The sequence below is a fragment of the Panthera onca genome, chromosome B3 (assembly GCF_046562875.1).
Source record: "Panthera onca isolate mPanOnc1 chromosome B3, mPanOnc1 haplotype 2, whole genome shotgun sequence".
Classification (NCBI taxonomy): Eukaryota; Metazoa; Chordata; class Mammalia; order Carnivora; family Felidae; genus Panthera; species Panthera onca.
The window spans coordinates 62139114-62164070 of NC_138344.1; the positions used below are offsets into that span (position 1 = coordinate 62139114).

Genomic DNA, 24957 nt, shown 5'->3' on the forward strand with positions numbered 1-24957 from the left:
CTAAAATACTCGTGTGTACTGCGCATTTCCGCCTCCCTGACTGTAATTCCTAGTACAGCAGCGGAATCTTGCGTTTCTGTGGCCCCATTGGTAAATGTGCAAAGGAACTGAGCGCTTGGCTGTGTGCCAGTCCCGGAGGGATTTAAACCGACGGAATCTGGCCCATGCTTTGGAGAGCTTCCCGCGAAGCTGGAAAGATGTAGCGCACGCGCAGAAAATCACAAGGCAACACCTGGGGCAAAACAAAGTACATCCTTGGCACCAAGCCACCAATGAGGGAGCAGCAAGTGCACCTCGGTGTGTCCACGACCTCATCTAGATGTTTCAAAATATGAAAACTCATGATTCTTTATCTGTCTTGTGATTGGTTCTCTAAAAAACAAAGCAAACAGACACAGCCTGTGACCTTTCCTGGCCTTTGAACAATCTTCACCTCTATAAAGGGCACTTAGAGGGCGTGCTCTGTGCCTCCAAGCACTTTGATAGATGTGAAGCTCGCTGTAAGGGAAATAGGCAGTTGTAATCTTACAGGATACTTACTGGTCTAATTTATTATTCCGTACTCTCTACCCACTATTCTATACCTCCAAGACTAACAACTCAGCTGGAGAGATAAGATACTCATGCCTGACAAAGGATTTGTTAAACTGACAAAGGATTAATACTCAGGATATATAAAGAACTCCTGCAAATCAAGGATAAATCAGTAGAAAAAAACTTGGGCAAATGACTTGAATAGGCACTTTTCAAAAGAATGAATGGAAGTGGTTAATAAACCGATAACCTGTTGTTTAATGTCATTCATTAGAAATCCCAGCTACATTTTATTTATTTATTTTCTTTTTAAAGGAAGCTTCACACCCTGCTCAGAGCTTGAACTCACAACCCTGAGAGCAAGACTTGAGCTGAGATCAAGAGTCAGACGCTCAACTGAATTCGGCTCAGGTCATGATCTTATGGTTCGTGGATAAGAGCCTGTTGAGGCTTTCTGCTGTCAGCACGGAGCCCACGTCAGATTCTCTGTCTCCCTTTCTCTCTGCCTCTTCCCTGTTCTTGCTCTCTCTCTGCCTCTCGCCTTCTCTCTCTCAAAAATAAATAAAACATAAAAAAAAAAAGAGTCAGATGCTTAACTGAGTGAGCCACCCAGGTGCCCTTCAAGCTACATTTTAAACCACAATAAGACAACTTTATTTTTTTTAATGTTTATTTATTTTTTGAAAGAGCACGAGTGCGGGAGGGGCAGAGAGGGAGATACAGAATCCCAAGCAGCCTCCAGGCTTTTGCTCAACCAACTGAGCCACCCAGATGCCCCAATAAGATACTACTTTAATGATTTGCCAAATAAATAAATCTGTAAACACTGAGTATTGGCGAAAAGGTCTAACAGAAACACTACTGTTGGGATGGCAAAGCGTTATGACTGATACAATCACCCTGGAAAACAATTTGGCATCATCTAGCAAAGTTGAAGTTGTGCATTTGTATGACCCAGCCAAACCGTTTCTGGATAAACCTCAAGAAAACTTACTCATCAGGATATATGTGCAAGAATATTTATAACAGCACTGTTTGTAACTAGCAAAAAAATGGCAACAGTTTTACGTCCATCAAGAGTAGAGTATCTGGTTGATTAATACAATGGAGACTGCATAGCAATGAAAAATGAATGCTAAGTGAAAAAGTAAATCATGGGAAAACATATGCTAATTCTACTTAAAGGTCTAAACTTGCAAAACTAAACAATATATTGTTTGGGGATGAAAAACATATATGGTTAAATTATGCTTCTATTAAAAATATGTGGGGGCGCCTGGGTGGCTCAGTCGGTCGAGCATCCGACTTCGGCTCAGGTCATGATCTCATGGTCCGTGAGTTCCAGGCCCGCGTCGGGCTCTGTGCTGGTGGCTCAGAGCCTGGAGCCTGTTTCAGATTCTGTGTCTCCCTCTCTCTCTGACCCTCCCCCGTTCATGCTCTGTCTCTCTCTGTCTCAAAAATAAATAAACGTTTAAAAAAATTTTTTTTAAATAATAAAAATAAAAATATGTGATTAAATTGCAAAGACAAGGGAATGATAAATATAATATTCAGAGCAGTGTTTACCTCTGAGAGAAGTGAAAGGAATCGGGTGGGGAGAGCCATGTAGGAGTCTTATAAGGCAGAAGTGATGTTCTCTTTCTCACACTAGGACCCGGGTGCTAAGGGTTATATATGTCCTCAATATTTATTGTTTTACATATTATACATGTGTACATATTATACATCTATACAGGTATACATGTGTTATACCTATTCTTTTATAGCCATTAAATATTTAATTTAAAATATTAAATTTTTTAAAGTTTATTTATTTATTTTGGAGAGAGAGACAGCACACAACTGGGGTGGGGGAAGGGAGAGAGAAAGAGAGAGAGAATATCACAGGCAGTTTCTGTACCATCAGCACAGAGCCTGACAGGGGGCTCACACTCACAAATGGTGAGATCATGACCTGAGCCAAAACTGAAACTAGGATGCTTGACCAACTGAGCCACCCAGGTGCCCCTAGGAAGAATAATTTGTTAAGTAAGTGTTAAGTATGTTAATGGTTAGACACAGAGAGTAGAGCCATAGTCCCAAGACACTTGGCTATGTTGCCTCTCTTGGGAGAGCCAGGTAGATGAGGCTTGCCTTTTCTGGTCAGAGAGGAGGACAGGAATCTGGGGTCTGCTCTGCTGTCTTCTCTCAGGCTGGACTGGGCCTGGGAGAAGACAGGAAGGCAGTGCAAATCTCAGGCTGCCAGGGCTTTATTACATTTGAAAAACTGGTCTGCAGATGCCACATAAGATAGAGAGCTCCATCCAGAATCACCCACCCCACTGCTGATTGCTCTGGCAGCCACATGCCCATACGATAACATCTTTAATATCCAGGGGGAAATGAATTCCTTTGCTTGGTCTGCCCATCTGGCCTCGCCTCTTGCCACAATCAGTTTATCTGGCAGATCTTCCTCTCCTGCAGAAAGAGGAGAAATTGTTCTTCCACAACTCAGCTTTTCATCATGAAAGCATTGTCTAAGTGGCAGGGCCTGGATATTGGTTATTCCTTCTTTCCTTCCTTCCTCCACATTCAGCTTCTGTGGGTGGCTTCTGCTTTGGAGCTGTGCTAGGCTCAGGGCATGTGGAGATAAACTGAGCATGAACCTTATCCTGGAGGAGTGAACACTCCAGTTGGGTAGCCAGGCTAGAAAGCAAATAATCATGGAACCAAGTGTAATAGAGGTAACAAAACCTCAGGAGCAAAGAAAAATAAAAAGATGAAGTCCACCAAGGTGGTGGGCTGGAAAGATTCCCCAAAGGAAATGAATTTTTATTCTCTCCAAAAGTTAACATTTTTTTAATGACTGAAGAAACACATGCAGGGGCACCTGGGTGGCTCAGTCGGTTGAACGTCCGACTTCGGCTCAGGTCATGATCTCACAGTCCGTGAGTTCGAGCCCCACATCGGGCTTTGTGCTGACAGCTCAGAGCCTGGAGTCTGCTTTGGATTCTGTGTCTCCCTCTCTCTCTGCCCCTCCCCTGCTCATGCTCTGTCTCTCTCTGTCTCAAAAATAAATAAAAACATTAAAAAAAAAAAAAAGAAACACATGCATATCTCAGAAAAGTGAGAAAAAATAATAGAAAAATTATATTAAAAACACTCTTCTCACTACCAAGACAATTATAGTTAGTGTATTTCAGGAGCTATTATTTGAACTGAATCCTTAAAAATGAGTAGGAGGTATTGGTAAATTTCTACTCCTTAAGCTGTGGGTGGGAACCTTGTTGCCTTTAAATTGTTCTTTATAATGTATATATACATTAAATGTACTCTCTTATTTGTAAACTATTTCACAATTAAAAGGTAAATAAATATCTAGTCAAGGGGCGCCTGCCTGGCTCAGTTGGAGGAGCATGTGGCTCTAGATCTTGGGGTTGTGAGTTTGAGCCCCAAGTTGGGTGTACTTACAAATAAAATCTTCAAAAATATATGTATATAATATCTAGTCAAGGATTTGAGGAGGGCTGGTGTAGATATTTCAGTTGTCACTAAATTTTAACTTGCAAGAAATGCTGATGATAAAACTGGAATCATAGTCCTCTAGTTTTGTTTTGAAAAAAAATTTTTAGCGTCTATTTTGAGAGAGAGAGTTCAAGCATGAGCAGGGGAGGGTCAGAGAGAGAGAGAACCTCACATGGACAGCACCGAGTCCAATGCAGGGCTCGTACTCACGAATTGTGAGATCATGACCTGAACTGAAATCAAGAGTTGGTCGCTTAACCAACTGAGCCACCCCGGTGACCTATGTATTTTTAGTGTTTTAAATTGCAAGAAGTTGCATAAAATCACAAAAGTGGATTATAAAATTTTTTAATGTTTTTATTTATTTTTGAGACAGAGCATGAGCAGGGGAGGGGCAGAGAGAGAGGGAGACATAGAATCTGAAGCAGTCTCCAGGCTCTGAGCTGTCAGCATAGAGCCCGACGCGGGGCTCGAACTCACAGAGTGTGAGATCATGACCCGAGCTGAAGTCGGAAGCTCAACCGACTGAGCCACCCAGGTGCCCCTATATAAGTGGATTATAAAAATCAATAGGCCATGGTGGTGTTAAACTGAAAAAACAAAACTGCCAGTTATTTCACCAGCGAAAACAGGTTTATTCAGGAATAGCAGAGAATTGTAATCCATGACAAGCAAGCTACAGCAAAACCATAGGCAAGTTCAACAAAGGAAAGGAATGTTATTTTATGGAGAAGAAAGAGGAAGTTGGGAGGAGTTGTTCTGAACATGAATCCACTGGAAAGAAACAAGAGTTTAGGTGATGATGGTTTCTCTTTGGCTGAGTTGCAGGGGTAGTTGATTTATTGTAGGAGATGCAATCATCGTACATCCTTCTCTATTGGAGCCTGTATTTGATGATTCTCTTCTGTTGCTATTCTTCTGTTATGGGTCTATAATTGACAATTCTGTGTGTAATTGACATAAAGTGGAATGGTTCCCCCTTCCAGCCTTCCCTTCTAATATCCTCTGTCTACTGTAGAGGTTTCCCTTTATTAATGTTCACAGTGGGCACAGAAATCCTGATGAATACAGATTTTTTTAAAAATGAAATGGTATCTGAACGAATATAAGCAATTAGAGATCAACTCAAGTTTCAGCCTCACCCAAAGATTTAAAAAATGTTGTCATTAGAGGAATGAATGTCATTTACATTCTGGAAATGGAAAAACAGTTTATAACCCTGTTGATTAAGGTACTACAGACAATGCAAGGTTTAAGATTTTTTTTTAGTGCTGGGGTTTGCATCTATTATATTGTTAAGTGTCAGCAGGGAGAAGCTGCCCCTGATGACTCAGGGACCTCTTCTGAGTAACCAACAATTCATCTGGTCTAATTTGAACTGCCAAAGGTGCTATCTAGTACTTAGTAAATGGTTCGAGTAAAAAATGTATGAACAGAGGAGATTGGCTAGCTCAGTCGGTTAAGCTTGGGACTCTTGATTTTGGCTCAGGTCATGGTCTGGTTTGTGGGTTCGAACCCTTCATGGGGCTGTGCGCTGACAGGGCCAGCCTGCCCCGAATTCTTGCTCATTCTTTCTGCTCCTCCCGCTCTCCCTGCCCACCCCCCAGGCAATAAATAAATAAACATTTTTAAGAATGCATGAACAAATTAAGCCAAAATCAAATAAAGTCTGAGTTATGACAGAGCGTCAAGGAAAGGCGGGAAGGGGGTGGTGTTTTCCAGATAGATGATGGGTCAGACAGAAGCAACAATAGACGCAAAGAGAAAGACATTCGGGAACAGCAGGAAAACTGGTGTGACTGGAGGGAAATGGAACCTCCACTGTGACTGGAGGGAAATGGAACCTCCAATGTGGTACTGCTGGAGTATCCGACCCAGAAGTCTCTCTGCTCTTTCCCTCTCCACCTCCCTCTTTGGTTCCCCTTTCCCGCTCCCAGCTGGCACCGCCCCCTGGAAAAAGCAAAGGCGGAGGCAGAGCCTCAAGCGGTCATCTCTCCGCCCCTTCCTAAAGGCGCGTGGGGCTGCTGGCGCCGCTTGATGACGTCACGGCCATTGACAGCGAGAGGCCGTGGCCGTGGCTGCTGTCCCCGTGGTTCCGAGCGGTCGGGTAAGGGTCTGAGTCGATCTGCTGCCAGCCAGGGTGCCTTCCGAGGGCGCGGGGGAGGCCCGGAGCTTGCAACCGGGGCGGCGGGTTTGTTGTCTGCAGTGTCGTGGGAGGGAGTTGGAGGCCCAGAAACCTCTGAGATCAGGGCTGCGGGTGTGTTGGACAGGAGGCTGCGTCCACGTTGGGTGAGAGGCGCGTCAGTCCTGCACAGGAGTCTGGCGGAAACCTTAGGGTCCAGAGGGGATGAGGGTAGTCGGGAGCTCAGGTTCTGGGCAAGGAGATATTTCCAGGGGTTCGGCCTTCGGGGTGGGTGGACCACGCTCACGAATCTCTCTCTCCCCCTGCCCGCCTGCTTCCAGTGGCTCACGTGGGCTGCAGATGAAGCATGTCTAGACTGGGGGTCTTGGGCGGCGCCCAGGCCGGGTTGGGACTGTTGCTGGGCACCGCCGCGGGCCTTGGATTCCTGTGTGCCCTTTACAGCCAGCGGTGGAAACGGACCCAGCGCCACGGCCACAGCCAGAGCCTACCTAACTCCCTGGACTACACACAGACCTCAGAGCCCGGACGCCAGGGTAGGTAGGAGCCGGTCCCCTGAGGCCACAGTCATGGTTGACGAATGGGCCTAGGGTCCTGGCTGCGTTTAGCAGGACAACGGAGTGGGGTGCGTGAGAGTTTCACCTTTTTGTAGTTTATTGAAAAGGAAAGCAGTCTTCCTCTTCTCTTCTTCTTCGTATAATTCCAGGAAAGTATATTGTGAAATTGTTTAGCTTTCAGGCTTAGTTCAGGCCACAGCGTGCTATGTGTGTATAAAAGTCACTTGCTTAGTGGTGGGTGAAGTGTTTAATAAGTAGAGAAAAAGTCCAAAAGAAGGCAACAGGGAAAACTAATCTTATGGGGATTAAGTCTTGAGACTTAGGTATTAAATTATGTATTAGAATTTGAAGGGACCTTAGAGACTATTCAGGTTTTTTTTTATCCTTCTTAGGAGAAAATTGAGATTCAAAAAGATTATGTAACTTTACTGAGGCTGTCACAGAGCAATTAAGTGGCAGGGCTGGGCCTGGTCACCTGGTCCTGTGGACTTCCACAGCATGGAACTGGGAGTGCATCTACTGCAATTGAAGCTAAATGTGGCTGGCTTCCAGCCACAGCTGAAATGGGTAGTGCTTTCGTTTTGCAAAACTTTGACCTTAAGTCATTTGACCAAAGCATCTAGGGCTGGTTCAAGCCACTCTCCTCATGTGTGTGTAATAGAGGCACATTCATATCCTCTCACCCCATGTTAGTTGGGAATGGGTGTTTTCTGATTACCAAATGCCAGATGGATTGGAAAAGTTAGTTTTAGAAGAGTCTTCAAAGAGTTATCAACTTATTTATTTTAAAGTTTATTTATTTTGAGAGAGGGTTGAAGGGGCAGAGCGAGGGAGGGAGAGAGAATTACAAGTAGGCTCCACACCATCCTCGCCGAGACCAATGCGGGCTGGAACTCACTAACTGTGAGATCATGACCTGAGCAGAAATGGAGAGTCAGACACTTAACTGAGCCTCCCAGGCACCCCTAGAGTTATCAATTTAGATTGCACCTGTTGGCCAGCATTTTATAAGCTGCTGCTAACCTAGTATTGTGAGTGTGCTAGTCTTTCCTTTTTTTCCCTTGTCGTTTGTTTGTAACTTCTTAGCAGTTTTTCTTCTGCTGTTTGGAGAAAGTGGCATGTTCCCAGAGACCTTTCTTTTTTAAAATTTTATTTAATCTCTACATCTGAGGTGGGGCTCAAACTCCACCCTGAGATCAAGGTCGCATGCTCTTCCTATCAAGCCAGTGTGTTCACGCCCCCCCCCCCCAATCTTTCTTGCTCTATGCTTTTTTAAAATTTTTTTTAATGTTTACTTTTGAGAGAGAGAAAGAGAGCGAGCAAGCATGTGCACACAAGTGGGGGAGGGGCAGAGAGAAAAATCCGAAACAGGCTCCAGGCTGTCAGCACAGAGCCTGATGCGGGGCTTGAACCCATGAACTGCGAGATCATGACCTGAGCTGAAGTCGGTTGCTTAACCTACTGAGCCACCCAGGTGCCCCTCTTGCTCTTGAATGCTGTTGGGTACGTATTGTAATGGGGACCTACACTGTCACTAGATGTCCTTGAACACATTTATGCTTGCCTGGACTGTGGGTCCTGCCTTCCTAGTTCTTCCCTATTTTTACATTTTCCAGGCCAATTGCCTTAGGTAGCTACCAGATGTTAGCATTTATTGTTGGAATTTACCCGAACTCAATTGAGGGCTTGGTAATGGTGTTTTTCCCATGGGGTGTGGATGGGGTATTCCCAGTATACCTTTGCTCTTAGTAACTGCCCCTTTCTTTGCCCTTCTATGATGGTGTTAAATGAAGAGGAGCTCAGAGTTGTCTTTGCTATTCTTTGTGAAATGAAAGATCAGAATTTGAGTTCAATTTTAGTTTTGCTGTGTGTTGAGTATCGACTGCCTGGTATTTGAGAGCTAGGCATGTAAGGGGTTTTGTTTTCCTTTGGCAGGGCAGGTGTCCTGCCTTCTGGGTACTAAACTCTTGCAAGCATTTTATGTTACCTGCCTTGCTGTGGAAGGTTCTTGGAACAGAGTGGGCTCTTGTTTATAGATTGAGATCTTGGAATTTTTTTTCTTTGAATAGTCACTTGAGACTTGTTACCAGGACCTACCTGTGAACATATACTGTCTGAGCCTCAAGGGTTTTTGTAAATTGAGCTCCAGTGAGAAGCAAGTGTTCTTGAATTCCAGGTCCAAGATCTTTTCCTCACTCTATCTCATGAGCGTCATTGTCTGCTGTCATTCCTTCAGTGAGGCCTTTGCGGGCAGTCCCAGGCGAGGCTGGAGATGGTGCAGTGCTGCCCAGCCTTCCACGAGAAGGGCAGGAGGAGGTGCTGGACCGCCTGGACTTTGTGCTCAGCAGCCTGGCGGCCCTGCGGCGGGAGGTGGAGGAGCTGAGGAGCAGCCTGCAGGGGCTTGCCGGGCAGATTGTTGGGGAGGTCCGGTGAGTGATGCGGCCTTCTGTCCCGCCTCGCCCCCACCCCTCAACTTTTCCCAGCCCCTATAGCTTTTCAGCTGAGCCGTGTCCTGGCCTTTGCTGCCTGTCCCTAAGGAAGAAGCCAGTTTTACAGCTTCTCCCATAACTGGCAGGGAAGCTGTATGCTTGGTACCTTGCCTTCCGTAAGTTCCTTGCTGCTTTTGGGTCCTCGTGGTCTGTGGGAGCAGCTGAAATGCTTTGTTCTGACTTACCTGGTGTGCCCAATGGGGCTGGGCCAGGGAGCTGCCCTTCTTGTTCTCCTAAAAGTAGAGACCAAGGATTTTGTCCATTCTTGGCCATTTAATGAGCAGCAGTAGTTAAGAGCTTCCCTCATGGGGAAGGGAAAAACAGCCAGGCTGGGGCCTGATTGCACCCTCTCTAAAGGGGCCTGCTTTTCAGATCCCACATGGAAGAGAGCCAGAGAGTGGCTCGGCGGCGGAGATTCCCTTTTGCCCGAGAGAGGAGTGACTCTACTGGCTCCAGCTCTGTCTACTTCACGGCCACCTCAGGAGCCACGTTCACAGATGCTGAGAGTGAAGGCGGGTGAGTTTTTTCTCCTGGAGGCAGTTGTGGCTTCAGCTGGATTACGTTTTGTGAAAATATTATTTATATAGAAAATTCACACTGAGCTGCGTGAATAATTTTTGGAACAAGGTAAGGGTATAAATGAATAAAGTACAGAATAGGTTAAACAAGAAAAACCATCTACCTTATGTCACCCAGCCAAGTGGAATGTTAACAATGCTTGATGCTTGCATCTGTTATTTTCCTCTGAGCAGGTTTTTTTACAGTCACCATACTATTTTTTTATTTTTATTTTTCCTGTAACATTAGTTGGGCATTTTCCTGTGTTATCATAGGGGTTTATAATTTTTTTTTAAGTTTATTTATTTTGAGAGCAAGGGAGGGGCATAGAGAGAGAGGGAGAGAGAGAATATCAAGCAGGCTCCACGCTCCCAATGTAGAGCCCAACATGGGGCTTGAACTCAGGAACCACAGGATCATGACCTGCGCTGAAATCAAGAGTTGGATGCTTAACCAACTGAGCCACCCAGGCACCCCTATATATTTTAATTAAGTAGGCTCCATGCCCAATGTAGGGCTTGAACTCCCGACCCTGAGATCAAGAGTCACACGCTCTACTGATTGAGCCAACCAGGCGCCCCTATTACAAGGACTTTATAAGCATTGTGTTATGACTTTATTTCCTGCATTCAGTGGCTGGGCCAGGTTTACAGGGCCCTCCAAGCACCAATGGTGCTCCCCTCTCCTGGGAGCTCCTGTGTTCCTACATGGGAGGCTTGCTCATGCTCCCTTGGCATCTTCACAGGTGGGAGCTGACTGTCCCAAGTACTTGGTAGCTTAGCACTTCTGACTGTAGGCCTTACTGTGATATGGGCAGCAGGCAGGAGTCTGGTGGACAGCCTCCAAACATGGTCAGGCTAAGGGCTTTTCGATTTTAAGCCAATAGTGCCATTTTGAAACTTCTGTGTCAAGGATGGAGTCTGAATGAACATTTTTGTTGTGCCTGATGCTGTCACTGGCAGCTTCTGCCCTTGTCTATTGCTGGCTCCAGTCATCTAGGTGGCCTGAGATCTCAAGGCTGACCTTTCTTCCTCCTCAAGGAAAAGAGTGGCACAGAGAATAGCCCAGCCTTATGTGGGGACAGAAGGACTGATTTAGTTATAAACATGCACACAGCCATTCAGCAGTGTTCTTTAGCTGAAACACCTTATGATAGTAACTACTGTTCATTTTTCCTGTGACAGCACGCTAAGTACTTTAGAGGCATTTCCTCACCTAATTCTCACAGGGATCCTATGAAGTAGATGCTGCTCTTCTCCCTGTTTCACACATGGAGACTTGAGGCTTAGTGAGGTTTGATGCCTTGCCCAAGGTTATACAGCTACTGAGTGCAGGCTCACCTGGGCTCGTCTGCAGGGGTAGAGGGTCTGTGATCAGGAGGGTCTGTGATTTAAGGCCTGGCTTGGTTGTTGGGGCATAGAAAAGCTTTTTCAGGAAGAAATGTTCCATGCAGCCCTTGGGAGTTCTTCCCATGGACTAAAGAGCTGCCACAGCTCACTGCCCAGGAAAGACCTACCCATACTATCCACAGCTGTAGTATCTGTTCAGTACATCTTACTCAGAAAATTTCAGTCTCATTTTCTTGTTTGGGCCATTATATTCTCCTGCCTGTCCTCATTGGTTTTCTAAGAAAATTAAGAATGATATTACTCTCTTTTTCGATATTACTGCCATTGGGAATCTGTGCTGGATTTGATCATTGCTCGGGCACCTCTTGCTACAAGCTTTAGTCCTCCACTTCTGACTACTGTTGTTGGGGTTGTTTGATCCTTGTTATCTGTATTGTCAAGGGTTCATGGGCGTGGCCCCTTTCCATTTACCTAATACTTCTGCCTGTTTCCAGAAGGGGGTGTTAGAGGAGGGGGCAAAAATGGAATTCATGTTTGACACATCTGGACTGAAAAGAAAGAAGGACAAAGTGGACCCTGAGACTTAAGGAGCATCTCTGTGCAACCCATTTTTAGCAGGTCACTGGAGGTGGGGAAACTGATGTTTGTAAGAGGGTAGAAGAGGAGAGGTCACAGCTCTCCCCAAGATCAGGATGTAGAACTCAAGACTCTTAATGATGATTTTAAGAAGTTGTACAAACTTCTGGGAAGAGTGAGACCCAGGGTGTTCAACCAGGGAGGCCTGTGGGTGCTTCACTGCTTGGAGTGCTCATTGGGGCTCCCAAGGCCATAAAGGGAAGGACAGGCCCATGAGCCATCTGTGATGGGACAAGAGGAAGGGTGGCTTTCTTAATTATAGCTCCAGCAAGCTCAGCCCATGACCGATTGTGTGGCACGTAGAAGCTCATGGTGGGTCGTGGTGCAAGACTCTGGTTTAGCTTGTTGCTATCTGGGGCAGTGGCCGTGGTGGATAATTCTTTTTGCCATGGTCAGTGCCATATAGGCCAAGGGGGGGTTTTGGGAGGAGAGCATAAACCCTGCAATAGCTTTGAACATGTGGGACCAGGGAAGGAGTGCTTCTTTGAGGGATGAAATGCTAAGAATATTTGATGCCCTACTCCCCTAAAAGCTGTATTGCCTTTTTCTTCCAAATAAAGGAGCAACTTTGAACTCCCAGGGGATCGACTGAATGTGGCAGAGGCAGAATCGCCATGGGGGTTCGTGAGCTTGTTCCCTGAGCATTGTACCAAACACAGCTTTAGTTCTTTCCTGGTCAAAATGCAGCTTCCCCTAAAACACCAGCTCCTCCAGCAAGCCTTCCCAGGCATCCCAGCCAAGAAGGATTGCCTACAACCCCATTGCCACCCCTCCTTGGGCATTTATCACCTCATTTAGGTTGGTCTTATCTCCCTCACCAGTTAGTCTCCCATGCCTGGTTGTCTTTGAATGTTTTAGCTCAGCCCTTCTAATGGGGTTTAGGAGGAGTCAAAGAAACTTAATTGTCAGAAGAAGGGGATATGCGTGTAACTGGGTCCTTGATCACTGACTTGGGGGCTCTCCTCAAGGGGTGGAGTAGGGTAGCTCTAGCCTCCTTGCTTCGAGGGAGCCATGGATCCTCTACCCTGTATGGGAACAGTGTGTTCCACCCAAGGGCACAGCTCCAAAGAGACTTTTCAAAGGTCCCTGCCAGTCCCTGGTAGACCTCAAAAGCCTCAGGGCATGTTAAACAAGGCACATCTCTCTCTCTCTCTCTCTCTCCTGTCTGATTTCTCCAAGGGTTGGACTGGTGGTCTAAGCGTGAGAAAATGGTATCAGTGTAGAGACGTAGCCCCTGTAGCTGAGCCCTGGCAGCTCACAAGGCTGATGTCTGTGCTTGAGCAATAGTGTCTGCCCACCCACTGCATGCCAGCCCCCCAGGTTGCAAATTAGTGAGGCAGAGCAGAGCTCCCTGAAGCTAGGCTGAGGTGCAGTAAAAGGCCTCCTCACTGTTCAGCCTCACTGCCTCACAAGGACCCACCAGCTCTCACTCCGTGGGTGGCAACAAAGTCCCTCCTGACCACTTCTTTTCTTCAGCCATGTGAGCTCTCTGGAGAGACTATGCAGATGCCTCTGCTCTTAAAGGGGTAAGGGTAGGGGTCCCTCCCTGGGAGACTCCTCATTAGAACTTCTAATTGGAGGGGGTTCAGCAGCAGGCAATGGTGTCTCCCCTTCTAGCAACAGGAAACATGAGACTCCAGCTCTTTGTCCCAGGTAACCCATTTACCCATCTTGCCTTTGGGCCTGGCTGGCATGAGTAGAGGCACTAGTAGACTCTGATTTGATTTTCTCATTTGGGGCAGGCTATTGTCCAAGCTGTAAGAATTGGTTGGGAGTTTCTCTAGGCTGCCTGTGTGTGGTCTTGTTTGTCACCAGCCAGGTTGGTTTGTAAAATCCAATACCACTTTTCCTTGTCCCTTTAATTTCTGAAGTTTTTACTGCACATTGCTAGAGGGGAAGAACTTGGGTCACATTTACTCAGCAAGGTGAAGTTAGGTTTTCAATACCTTACAAGTTCCCGTAGTAGCTGATCCTGGGACCCTTGCAGCATGGATGGGGCACTAGGTCTGGTTGCTCATTTGGTACTTCTGGATGGAGCTTCACTCCTTGCTATCTGTCTTTCTGACCTACAGCTCTCAGCCCAACTTTAAGTGGTCTTGTATTATCTTTATTTGTAAGTTTCCCTCTCATCTCTTCTTCAGCCACAGGTATCCTGTCCCCATCTTTCATTCCGGGATGGAGGAAGTCTTATCCCTAAATGGCCCTAAGATCCTTCTTGTGCTTAGGAACCTTTTGGTTCTGACAGAACCTGCTTTGTCTTCACTCAAGTCTGGAGGTTGCTCTGGTGTCTGGTTCTAGCCCTTGAAAGTCGTACCTTCTCAGTTTTTGTCTGAGTCAGCTGGTGGTTAGGGAGAACATCCCAATCAGCTGCTAATGAAGCCAAGAGTAACTTGGCCTCCTCTTCAGTGAGTGCATCAAGGTTGGGGGCTCCTAGGAGGCATTTCTTATGGTGGCCCCAGAGATACCTTCCCAGGGCGTTCTGTTTGCATCTTCCTCCTCTCTTGATTCCAGCTGCAAAGTGGCCTTTCCCCATCCCTGGCAAGTTCCTAAGGTTTCCAAGGGCTACTCCTATTGTGGTTTGGGTTTGGCTGCTGACTTAGGAGAGAGGTGTACCTTGAATTGAGAAAGAAAACATTGCTATTTGGGCTGCCCGTGGCCTCAGAGGCTGGCACCCACCCACATTGTTTGTGGCAGGTGCTTTTGGCTGATAAAACAAAAATGATTGACAGGCCCTTAGCCTGGTGAGAATCTAGCTCAGGAGATCAGTTCCACCTACATTATAGTTTTAATCTTAAGTATGTCTTTTTTTACTTATAAGAATATATGCTCACTAAAGCAGTCCTGTATATTAAAAAATACAAAAAAAGATTACCTTTAATTCTTCTGCCCTGAGATCTACAAGCACTATTTTGGTACATTACTTTTTAGGCAGCTTCTCTTCTAGGCTTTTTCTGATTATCTGCCTGACCTGGCGGTAGCTCAGCATCAGCCCCTGGCTGCCACAGTGTCCCCTGCTGGTCACTCTTTCCCTCCAGGAGGCATCATTTTCCCAGCCCATAGTTCCCCCTGGGAAGTTTTCTCTCAAGGACTAATTTCTGCCCTTAAGTGATAGAAATGGTTTTTACTTGGGGCTTTGGACAGCAGTGCCATGAAGAGCCCTTGTTTGTCGGTGGGGATAGACCCTAGGGCTCTGAGGCTAAAAAATCTCCCTTGACCCTGTCACTTACATTTCTCTGCCACAGGTATACAACGGCCAACGCTGAGTCAGACTACGAGCATGACTCTGACAGGGAAAGTGATGACGGGGAAGACGAAGTGAGCTGTGAGACTGTGAAGATGGGAAGAAAGGATTCTCTGGACTTGGAGGTGGAGGTGGCTTCAGGCCCAGCGGCCAGAGCCCTGGAGGCTGGAGGCTCCCCTGGCCTGGAGGATGTGCTGCCCCTCCTGCAGCAGGCCGATGAGTTACACCAGGGCAATGAGCAGGGCAAGCGGGAGGGTTTCCAGCTGCTGCTCAACAACAAGCTGGCGGTGAGGCTCCAGCTCTGTCTGCCCTTACTAACCCCCAACCCTCCGAGAATGAAAGCAGGCCCCTGTAGTTGATAAGCCTGAAAGGTGACCTGGGAAGGGAAGGGAGGGTGAGATGGCTGGTTCTGCATGTACCCTCCAGGGCTGCATGTGCTATTCAAGTAGGCCACGCACTGCCCCCAGGGGCCTAGGTGTGCCGCCTGCCCTAGAGCTTCCTCCCCAGTCCTCTGCCTCCTGTAGAACTACTGCTAAAGAGCTCTACCTCTTACAGTAGAGAGAAATGTGGAAAGAACCAGAATATTTTTTCTTTTTATTTCCCTTGAGGCAGAGCCCAAGCTGCCTGCCCTACTTGAAATTTCTGTAACAAGTGTATAGGTCATTCAACCACAGTTCCTTTCTCTGGTTCACTGCTAGAATTTATGCTCACCCAGGTATAAATACCCCAGTTAGAATTTTTCCTTTTCTTGGGCATTTTCACTTTTTCATCGTGTCAGCAAGACTTCTCTTTCATTGTGCCTCACTTCATCTTGGAGTTGACCTTTATTCCTCATGGTGTCAGGCCAGAATGCCCTCACTCTGAGGGGTTGTGCAATCTACTGTCTAGAGATAATGCGTCCTTAGTTAGCTAAGTGTAGGTGGGAGGTCATGGGGATGAAACACTGTGCATAAGGCTGGCCTAATGTCAGTTTATAACACACTAGCTTAGAAACTGAAAGGGGCGTGGGGAAAAGGCCAGAGCCCCAGTTCTCTGCAGCTGAAAAGGGGCCTTATCCATCCCTCTGTTTGGTCTGCAGTATGGAAATCGGCAGGACTTTCTCTGGCGTCTGGCCCGGGCCTACAGTGACATGTGTGAGCTCACTGAGGAGGTGAGCGAGAAAAAGTCATATGCCCTAAATGGTAAGTGCTGACAGATTCCTGGTGGGAAGGTGACTGATTCTAGGTATAGCTGGCTCATCTGGGGCTCAGGGGAACTACTAAGAGAAGATGTAGGCTGTCAGGGCAGTTGTGGCTCCCTCTTTCAGTCAGCACAAACTCTGGTTCCCGTGGGCTTCTTCCTTCTTGAGACAGCACAGTCTGTTTCTCTGCACATCATGATTAATACAGGTGCAAATGTTTTTAGGGATAGTTGTATCAAACTAGTGCAATTCTTTGTTCTCACTCCCCAGCTGAAAGAGAGGGCAAAGCCTACTTTATTAATCTGAAGAGGGTTTTTTGCTGTTTTTGCTGTTGCTTAGGAATCTGGTTTGTTATGGAGCCTGTGGAGCATGTGTTCTAAGAACAGGAGTGGAATGTTCGGTGAGGGCCTGTAAGGAGTAGTTTGGAAGACTACTGCTAGCTTAAGAGTCTTTGAGATCAATTTAGCAACTCTGTTACCAAAGTGTGTATCCTGGGAGGTAGGGTGCATCTGAATTATGCCAAGTTCAGGGCTCTTCCCTGTCATATCACTGAGAATCCTGGGACTTTGAGAAATGACTGGCTTTGTGGGGAAGATGGGTCCTGCCTAGCCATACAGCCCAAGTCAGGCACCATCAATAGACTTCCAGGTCTTATTCAGTTATCTAAAGTCAGTTGAACTATCCAAAGTGAACATGTCTACTTCTTCACTTACAAACATTGAGTCTTTGCTAATGTAGAATCTGACATACCTCAAGGTCATTGTTCTAAGCATTTGTAGAATTCTGTCAATATAGAAAGACTAGGCCAGTTGAGTTGAATGTTTATTGATATTTTCAGAAAAATCTCCAAGTTTTAACAGAAGGTGCTTAATTACTGTTTGCTTCTTCTCAAAAGCTTTTGCTTTCCCTCCTAAATTTCAGGTGAGGATTCTGATCAGCTTTTGGGCTAATATCTGGACTCTTGGTATCAACAAGAACCTTTCTTTTTGATCATTGATCATCTCTTATTAGTACCAGTAGCCAGGATGAAACCTGAAGGTGAAGGCAGAGTGGTGATTAGAGCAGCCATAGCCAGTGCTCTGGACTGGTCTGCAGAGCTTAGCAATTCTGTACAAGTCTACTCCTGCTGGAGGACAGATTGAGCATCTTTGGAGGCCCTGCTTCTAGAATCGTGGCTTTTTTAGGACCATCCTTGATGTGTCTAAAGTTCTTCATTTTGTTCTATCTCTAAAAGTCGGACCACCAGGAGGAGGCCATTGTGTGGGATCTTAGGTGATATCTTTTCACCCTCATGTCTAACTTGGCAGGAAGAAACTCTCAGCTGATTTTTCTATTAAGAGAGTGCTTTGAAGTGGGCAGGGAAAAATCCACTAAGAGACCACGTCCTCCCACTGATGGGGCCACAGTTGGTCATTGTTTAGAAAGGGGAGGTTATAGGGTGCCTGGGTGGCTCAGTCAGGTGTCCTACTCTTGATTTTGGCTCACATCATGATCTCAGGTTTCGTGGGCTCAATCCCCACGTTGGGTTCTGCACTGAAGGTGTGGAGGCTGCTTGGGATTCTCTCCCTCCCTCTCTCTGCCCCTCCCCTGCTCATACAAGCCTTCTCTCTCAAAATAAAAAAGAGTGGTCTTAAAAAGGGGTGGAGGAAAGGTTATTGGGGAGGGGTATTATTTCTCATCAGCCATCTTAAAAATGTATTTGTTGCATATGCAACTTTATACCATAATTATAATTTCAGCATGAAGAAACATTTCACATCAGCTAGCCTATCACCTCAACCCATTACTTTCGTTCCATTTTCTCCATGTTCCCTTTGAAGCCCTCTCGGCTTTAATCAAAGAAGTCCTATTTTGCAGTGTGCTCTTTTCTCCATTGTTGTAGGCATGATGTTCTCCAGCTAGAGGGCTCCAGGCTCCTTGTTAGCCTAGGAAATCCTTGTCAAGAGCCTTCATGTGTTTAGGCCTTGATTTCTTTATCAGTCTTAGTGCCTAGAAAACTAAGTGAATGTCATCTCTGGTCAGACGTTGGTCCATTTGGCTCTGGTGAGGAATTTTGATCTAGAGCTGTGTTTAATCTTGGAACACAGATCCATTAGAGAATTTGATTAAAGCTGTAGGCCCTCTCCTCAATAAAATTTTACCTGTAGGTAAAATTTTATACAACTCCAGAGAATACATGGACACCTTGAAGCCCGTCCACAACCCTCTAAGATAAGGTCTGTTGGGAACAGTTTGATTGCCATTGGGTTGTTTTATATTTAAAATGCTTTGAGGGGCACCTGGGTGGCCCAGTTGGTTAAGTGTCTGACTTTGGCTCAGGCTGGCTGACTTTGGCTCTCACAGTGTGGATTCTAGCCCTGAGTTGGGCTCTGTGCTGACAGCTTGGAGCCTGCTTCGGACTCTGTGTCTCCCTTTCTGCTTCTCCCCAGCTTGTGCTCTCTCTCAATAAAAAAAAATAAAAAAATAAAAAAATAAAATTAAAAAAAAAAAAAGGTTTAAAATGCTTTGAGCACATCAGGTGGATGCTGTAAAAACAAAACAAAACAAAAGGTAGCTGGTCAGCTGATGACAGAGACAGCTTCTCAGGGATAATTTCTGCTTCCCCTCGCTCTATTTATAGCTTTTCATTCTGTTCAAACTCAAAATTATTTCAAACAAATCTAGCCAGGGTAGGGATTAGTAAGAGCTAGAGCTGTTATTGTTGCCAGAGCCCCTGCTGTGGAAGTGTGCATGGGAACCCTTGTCAACTCTGGATTACCTTTGTCTTACAGGAAAAGAAGAGGCAGAGGCTGCTCTGGAGAAGGGGGATGCGAATGCTGAATGTCACCAGTGGTAAAAATCTACAGGGTCGTGGGAAGAGTTAGCATGAGTTAGAGTGGAAGAGAGCCATTTCTCTGCCCTGACCACAAAGGCACTTGCAAAAGGAGACAGGAGAGGGAGCAGGGACCTGGGGGGAGGGGGGGGTGTCGTTTTTTGGAAGGTGCCTTGGGAGTGAGGCAAGGGGAAATAGGATTTGTTGTTGGGACTTAGAGAAACGCATAGTGTTTTAAGAGTTATCCTAGCTACAAAATTTGTGGGTTCTTGGCTCTTCAAGGAAGCTGGCACAGTTTGTAGTTTGTCCTGCACAAACTCTTCCTTCCCCTAGCTGCAGTCCCTGGCTGGTGGTGGACTTTGGCTTCTTTGCTTGGCTTGCATGAGTTAGTTTATCAGCTTACAAAAATATCAACCCTGTTTGTGGTCTTTGTCAGGCAAGGTTCTGCCAACTTCCACGGGTCAAATCCAACTTGTGTCCTAGGGCCTGTTTCCAGCACCTCAAGAGTTTTTAGTGTAAATTCTCTTCCCACCTCTCCCTTACTTTCCATATTTCTGCCCTCAGATTGTCTCTGCAAGAGCTCCTCTCAGGGATCAGGTCCTTGGTGCCACTTCCCTGTGTTCTTCCTTGGGGCTCCTGGACTCCCAAGGATAGAAAATAGCCTTACACTTTATTCTTGGAGAACAGCTGTTTGGGAGGAAATATGGAAATGAGCCTCTGGAAGTACTGGATACAGATGCCCCCAATATTTAAGTGAATAAATGAAAAGGCAACTTGGGTCTCTACACACTCATTTAATGTCAATTGTGCTTCTAGAAACAATGCTGGGGAGATAGGGTAGTAAGATGTTTGTTTTTGAAGATGGAAAGCTGGCTGGCTTTGTTCCCTGATTGGGTGGGAGGATATAAATCTGAAGCCTGTCTTCATCAGCTTCTGTTGGTTCCCAAATTAACATTAGAATTTCCTAGAGTATCCCATCCCAATTTGTCCACGAGTACAGCTTCCCAGGGACATCCTTAAATACTTCTAAAGCTAACATAGACCTTCTTTTAGTATCTGCTCAGGAGATGATAAGCAATGTATTTAGGTCCCTTACGTTTTGATGATTATTAGATCCACTTTTTAAGTTTTTATGCCCCTGCCATGGCTATATTCCTTATATGAAGAAATTAGTGGAGATTTGGACTGAGACATTGCCTAAATGTTAAGTAGGAGAAGCTTACTGTGGTGGGACCCCACTTTTTTGTACCTAGCATACTCTGGAGAATTGTGAGCCTACCGGTGTTTGTTAAAGAATATGAATTGGGACTACAGATTTATGAAGAGAGTTTTATACATATAAAAATGCTATTTTCAGCTCTACTTGAGGGGGGTAGAGGGTAGTTGATGAGAAGCCCATTCCTTGTCCTTGAGCTCGCTGCCACTTTCCCCCTTAGGTATGCAGTGCTTTGTGGTCAGCTGGCTGAGCATGAGAGCATCCAGAGGCGCATCCAGAGTGGCTTTAGCTTCAAGGTGAGGAAAGGCTTCTCTTCCTTCCCTTGTACTGCTCTATTCCAGATTGCCTGCTCTATCCCAGCTCCTTGCAAAGGGTGCTCCTGCAGTGTCTACGACTTGCTCTTCCCTTAGCAACTCTGATGGTAGTTTAGATTTACATTTTTCCCCTCAGGAGCATGTGGACAAAGCCATTGCTCTCCAGCCAGAAAACCCTATGGCTCACTTTCTTCTTGGCAGGTGGTGCTACCAGGTAAGCTAAATTCTGGGGCCTGGTATCAAGGCCCTAAGTGTCCTGTGACACTGCTATCCTTGCAGTGAAAACCTGCAAGCAGGGGCTGTAGCCTGGTCTGGCTCAAGTACCCATTTCCTCTGAATGGTTGTGTTATGGGTGACTGGACCCAGCCCTATCTGACCATGTTTTAAGTACAGAATATTTGATGTTCTTAAAGATACTTAAAACTTTTTATTTACACCTTGCTCTTTTGGTGGCAGGTCTCTCACCTGAGCTGGCTAGAGAAAAAAACTGCTACAGCCTTGTTCGAAAGCCCTCTCAGTGCCACTGTGCAGGATGCCCTCCAGAGCTTCCTAAAGGTATCGGGAAGGAAGGGACGGATTTCTGGTAGGGGGCAATTTTCTATGGGAAATCAGAACCACTTGGATAGCTTATAAAAATAGAGTTCCCTGGATGACTGGATCAGTCTTTGGGATGGGAACTGGAAAGCTCTATTTAATAAACCTCAGCCTGACTTGAACATGGTAATCCCCTTACTGAACTGCATTCCTCCCTTTTCTAGGCTGAAGAACTACAGCCAGGATTTTCCAAAGCGGGGAGGGTATATATTTCCAAGGTAAACTCACCTGCCTTTTTCAACATCGATGAAAACATGTTATTTGTGGGAAGTCCTGAAAGTCCAGGTCTGGTGGTATTTCTCCCAGGTTTTCACTGTTGTATCTTTTCAGTGCTACAGAGAACTAGGAAAAAACTCTGAAGCTAGACAGTGGATGAAGTTAGCCCTGGAGCTGCCAGATGTCACCAATGAGGTAATACTTTGAAGAGCTATTGAATCATTGAAGAGCTATTGAATCATGTGACCTTTTTTCAGGAAAGAATCTTCCCTAGAAAATTGTATATAGGTTCTTTTATATATATCTCACCTAGGGGAGGAGGCAGATTTCATAGGCTGTCCTGCGAAAGTAGGTAAAAAGGAAGCAAAGGGCCCTTCTCAGGTATCAGTGGTTGGGGAAATGTTAGCTTTTCGAGTTCTGGTCTAGTTTTGGTTTTATTCTCTTGTCTCCTTAGGATTCAGCTTTCCAGAAAGACTTGGAAGAATTGGAAGTAATTTTAAGAGAATAATCATATTTCAGTGGCCTTCATGACTTGAGGAAGACTGCCCTGCTTATTAGATCAGGAATCTAAGACTGCTTAAGTGAGGGTCCTGACTCCCGAGCCTGACTGGTATCTATAACCATTCCCCAATTTCTTTCCTTGCCCACTGGTTAATTTATTCTAATCCCTTATCTAATCTGAAATTGGGGAAGTACTTGAGGCCTGGATTTCTGTAGTTCTCTTAAGTGAATTCTTGAAAAACTAAGACTAGCACTGAAGGCTGCCTTTAGCCTGTGAGTGGATGAACTTCAAAGAGCTATGGGAACAAAACACAGAACTTGTACTCTCTAATCTTTTCTACTGATTAATATTCAACACCAAAGTATATAGTCCTAAAACCATACACTATCAGGGTAAAAGGAAAGGTCATAGCAGCCCAAGAATATTGCCCTCTTCTCCCCTATCATGTGAATTCTAACTATATTCCTGGGCTGAGGGGCTGGAATACTTGACTTCCGGAATAGAATCCCAGCAGCTTTTAGAAAGGCACAGTGCATAAGACAGGAGACTGTGAAATGATGATCTGAGGAGTTGCCTGGAATATATTTTGGTACAAACTTGAAATAAACCAAATTTGATTAGAAGTGACTATATTCCCCTTTCTTGCTTGACATTTCCATAACTACTTCCTACTACAGAAGCTATTGCAGACAAATAGCACCTAATGTTTAAGCTCTTTTCAGTGGAAATTTTAGTTACAAGTAAAAAAGGCTGGCCAAGGTCTATTCTAACTAGTTGACTCTTATGGCCAACAGCACAAAGCCTAATCTCACCTATGATAATTCAGATAAATTTATAGGACTAAAGGATTGAAATCCTTTTACTTCCATTCCAGAATCTGCCACTCTGGCTTACTATATATAGATATATATATACCATCCCAGGTTTGTTTTGTGGTAATGAAGGACAAGACCTGAGAGATACTCCATTCTTTAAACAAAGCTTCATTAAATTGACTGTGTCTTCCTATTTCCCTACATACAGTAGGATCAACACAGGCAACAGCAGAGATTTTCTATGCCTCTCCTTCCAACACTAGCCGAGAGGCCCTTTGAAATTTGAAGAGCTGGTTAAAATTCATCCTGAGTAGAAGTCTGAAGGGGAAGAAAAGAAGTATCTCAAACCCCTCAAGTAGAATAGTATGGACAAGTATCAGGACTCTATAACAAAAGCTTAATACAAAGGCCATGGGAAAGTCATTGGATATTCATCTTGTAATATCTATTACATTGAAGGCTAGTAAGCTAAATCATCTGAATGTATGACTTCCCTTTAAAATTCTCAATTTTAAAGCAATAGAAACTGATCGGTTAGTGCCAATAAATTATTTTGAAGGCCCTCTCTTAAAATATTCAGCTTACACCAGAATAACTCCTATAAACCGCACAAATAACTACTTTATTAGTAGCCCCACACTAAATCTACTTAGAGCTTCTGAAATGATTAAGATTCCAGAATTATCTTGAGTTACTCTTAGCAGTTAAAAAAACAAGCACATAGATGTTGAAGGGCTGGTACCCCAGTAGGCCTGCTCAGTAGCCCTTAAATAAAAACAAATTCTTCTATAATTCAGGCAAACTAACTTAAAAACCTACTTCTGACAGTTTTACTGACAAAAAAAAACAAAACAAAACACCAGTGAGGAGACCTACTTCCTTTGCCACCCAGGCATTTCAACATTGTTCAGATAGAGGAGTCCAGTCTCACCAGCTTTTGTCTTCAAGGGAACTAAAGATTGGCCAGGGGAACATCTGTTAGTTCTGAGTCAACCCTAAGGCATGATGTCAAACATCTTCCTTACTTCCCCCCAAATAATTCACATAGACATTAATAAACTCCAGACAGAATAAACATTTCAGATCAGTTTGTGACTACTGACCTGTCTCCTGTTTACACCATCAGAAAAGCTGATAGAATAGGTGTTTTTCCAGAAGCCTTTTTCTGGCAGGAAAACAGGAAGAGGCCTGTGAAGAAGCCCCAGGGAGCAGTCCTCTCCATTAGGCTGTAGCACTTAAGCTTTATCACAGGAAAAGCCCCAATGAATCAGTCTTTGGCATCTCCCACTCCATCTGCATTGATGGCAAACATAGCTTCAGCTTCAGGAAGACAGGGAGAATCGTAGATTTTGCAGATTCTGGTTTCCCCTCTTCCTTTCCTCAGATACAGTCTGACCCAAAGAAACAGACCAAAGTTATTATAATTTTAAAATCTTTTTCCTATTTATGGTAGATATGAATTTTTTCCCAGATATATATACTTCCTAGGACTTTGGGGATCTTTCTGTATTCCTTAGGGACATTTACAACCTGGAGGAATCAACTTCTATCCTGCCCCTACCTTAGTGAATTTAACATTTTGAAATAATTACTTTTTTACTAACGAGGAAGAGGCCTATCATATTCATTCTTTCATATTTGGGGGCTTTTCATTCTTTTGTAAACTAAAAGCAAACATCTGTACTAACCAGGGCATGACAATTAGATTTAGCAAGGGCTCCTGTGTCTAATTATACAACAAAAGCTTTAACCAGGTTTAATGGAAATGTTATATCTTCATGTTTACTTCAGTTAATATGACACCCCAAGACAAAATCGCTTATCCCATCACTTTACCTGGTTGTTGAGGCATGAGCAATGATATTTCCTCCAATAGGTTTTTTAGGATCTGCAGCAAACATGGCTGCTCCATCCACTTGGGCTACCACCTGGTTGGTGATCACCACTGCTACACCAAACTGATGGGGGAAACAATAAATGTCATTTTTTGTGGCCAGATATTCAAAGAACCCTACTGTTGCCACCCCTTTCCCCACAAAGTAAAGAATGATTAATATATATATCTCTTCCTATCTGTTATCTTCATGACACCAGGTACTGATGTTCTGATCTCCCAGCAAGGACCCTGAAACTTAGGCATGGTCTGTCCCTATCCCACAACTTACCTCATCAGCAAGTCGCAGAAGCATCCGCAGAAACCTGGCCAGGTGCATCTGCCTGGCTGAAAGTTCCCCTCGACCCGAATAGTCGGTTCTGTAGAGGGCAGTGGCACTGTCTACAATTAACAGTGCATACCTATA

General features: G+C 45.1%; 2 protein-coding genes across 5 annotated transcripts in view; one reads left to right on the forward strand and one right to left on the reverse strand.

Moving 5' to 3' along the window:
• Positions 1-5985: 5985 nt before the first annotated feature.
• On the forward strand, positions 5986-24882 carry RMDN3 (regulator of microtubule dynamics 3). 2 transcript variants are annotated; one of them, XM_060618918.3, is made up of 13 exons: positions 5986-6145; positions 6502-6714; positions 8972-9164; positions 9597-9740; positions 15010-15295; positions 16087-16189; positions 18960-19020; positions 20437-20512; positions 20667-20744; positions 20987-21085; positions 21289-21342; positions 21455-21535; positions 24752-24882. In XM_060618918.3, exons 2-13 carry the CDS (start codon positions 6528-6530, stop codon positions 24764-24766), a joined length of 1377 nt encoding a protein of 458 aa, XP_060474901.1. In that variant the 5' UTR covers positions 5986-6145; positions 6502-6527; the 3' UTR covers positions 24767-24882. The 2 variants fall into 2 exon arrangements, with proteins under 2 accessions (XP_060474901.1, XP_060474899.1); XM_060618916.3 differs by lacking the exon at positions 24752-24882 and adding an exon at positions 21795-23514 and having other exon boundaries at positions 5988-6145.
• RAD51 (RAD51 recombinase) overlaps positions 23729-24957 on the reverse strand; it is a 34143-nt gene continuing 32914 nt past the window's right edge. For all 3 annotated transcript variants that reach the window (XM_060618921.2, XM_060618920.3, XM_060618919.3), the window contains exons 8-10: positions 24823-24952; positions 24494-24615; positions 23729-24048 (exon numbers count right to left, since the gene is read on the reverse strand). In XM_060618921.2, the coding sequence (XP_060474904.1) occupies positions 23925-24048; positions 24494-24615; positions 24823-24952 (376 nt within the window). In that variant the 3' untranslated portion in view covers positions 23729-23924. The remainder of the gene's footprint in view (positions 24049-24493; positions 24616-24822; positions 24953-24957) is intronic.

What these genes read in the sequence shown, in the direction of transcription:
- RMDN3 (XM_060618916.3), top strand. Translation starts at nt 6,528, where the DNA reads ATGTCTAGACTGGGGGTCTTGGGCGGCGCCCAGGCCGGGTTGGGACTG. An exon ending in CTCAGAGCCCGGACGCCAGG is followed by an intron (nt 6,715 to 8,971) that starts GTAGGTAGGAGC and finishes TCATTCCTTCAG; the next exon opens with TGAGGCCTTTGCGGGCAGTC. An exon ending in AATGCTGAATGTCACCAGTG is followed by an intron (nt 19,021 to 20,436) that starts GTAAAAATCTAC and finishes TTTCCCCCTTAG; the next exon opens with GTATGCAGTGCTTTGTGGTC.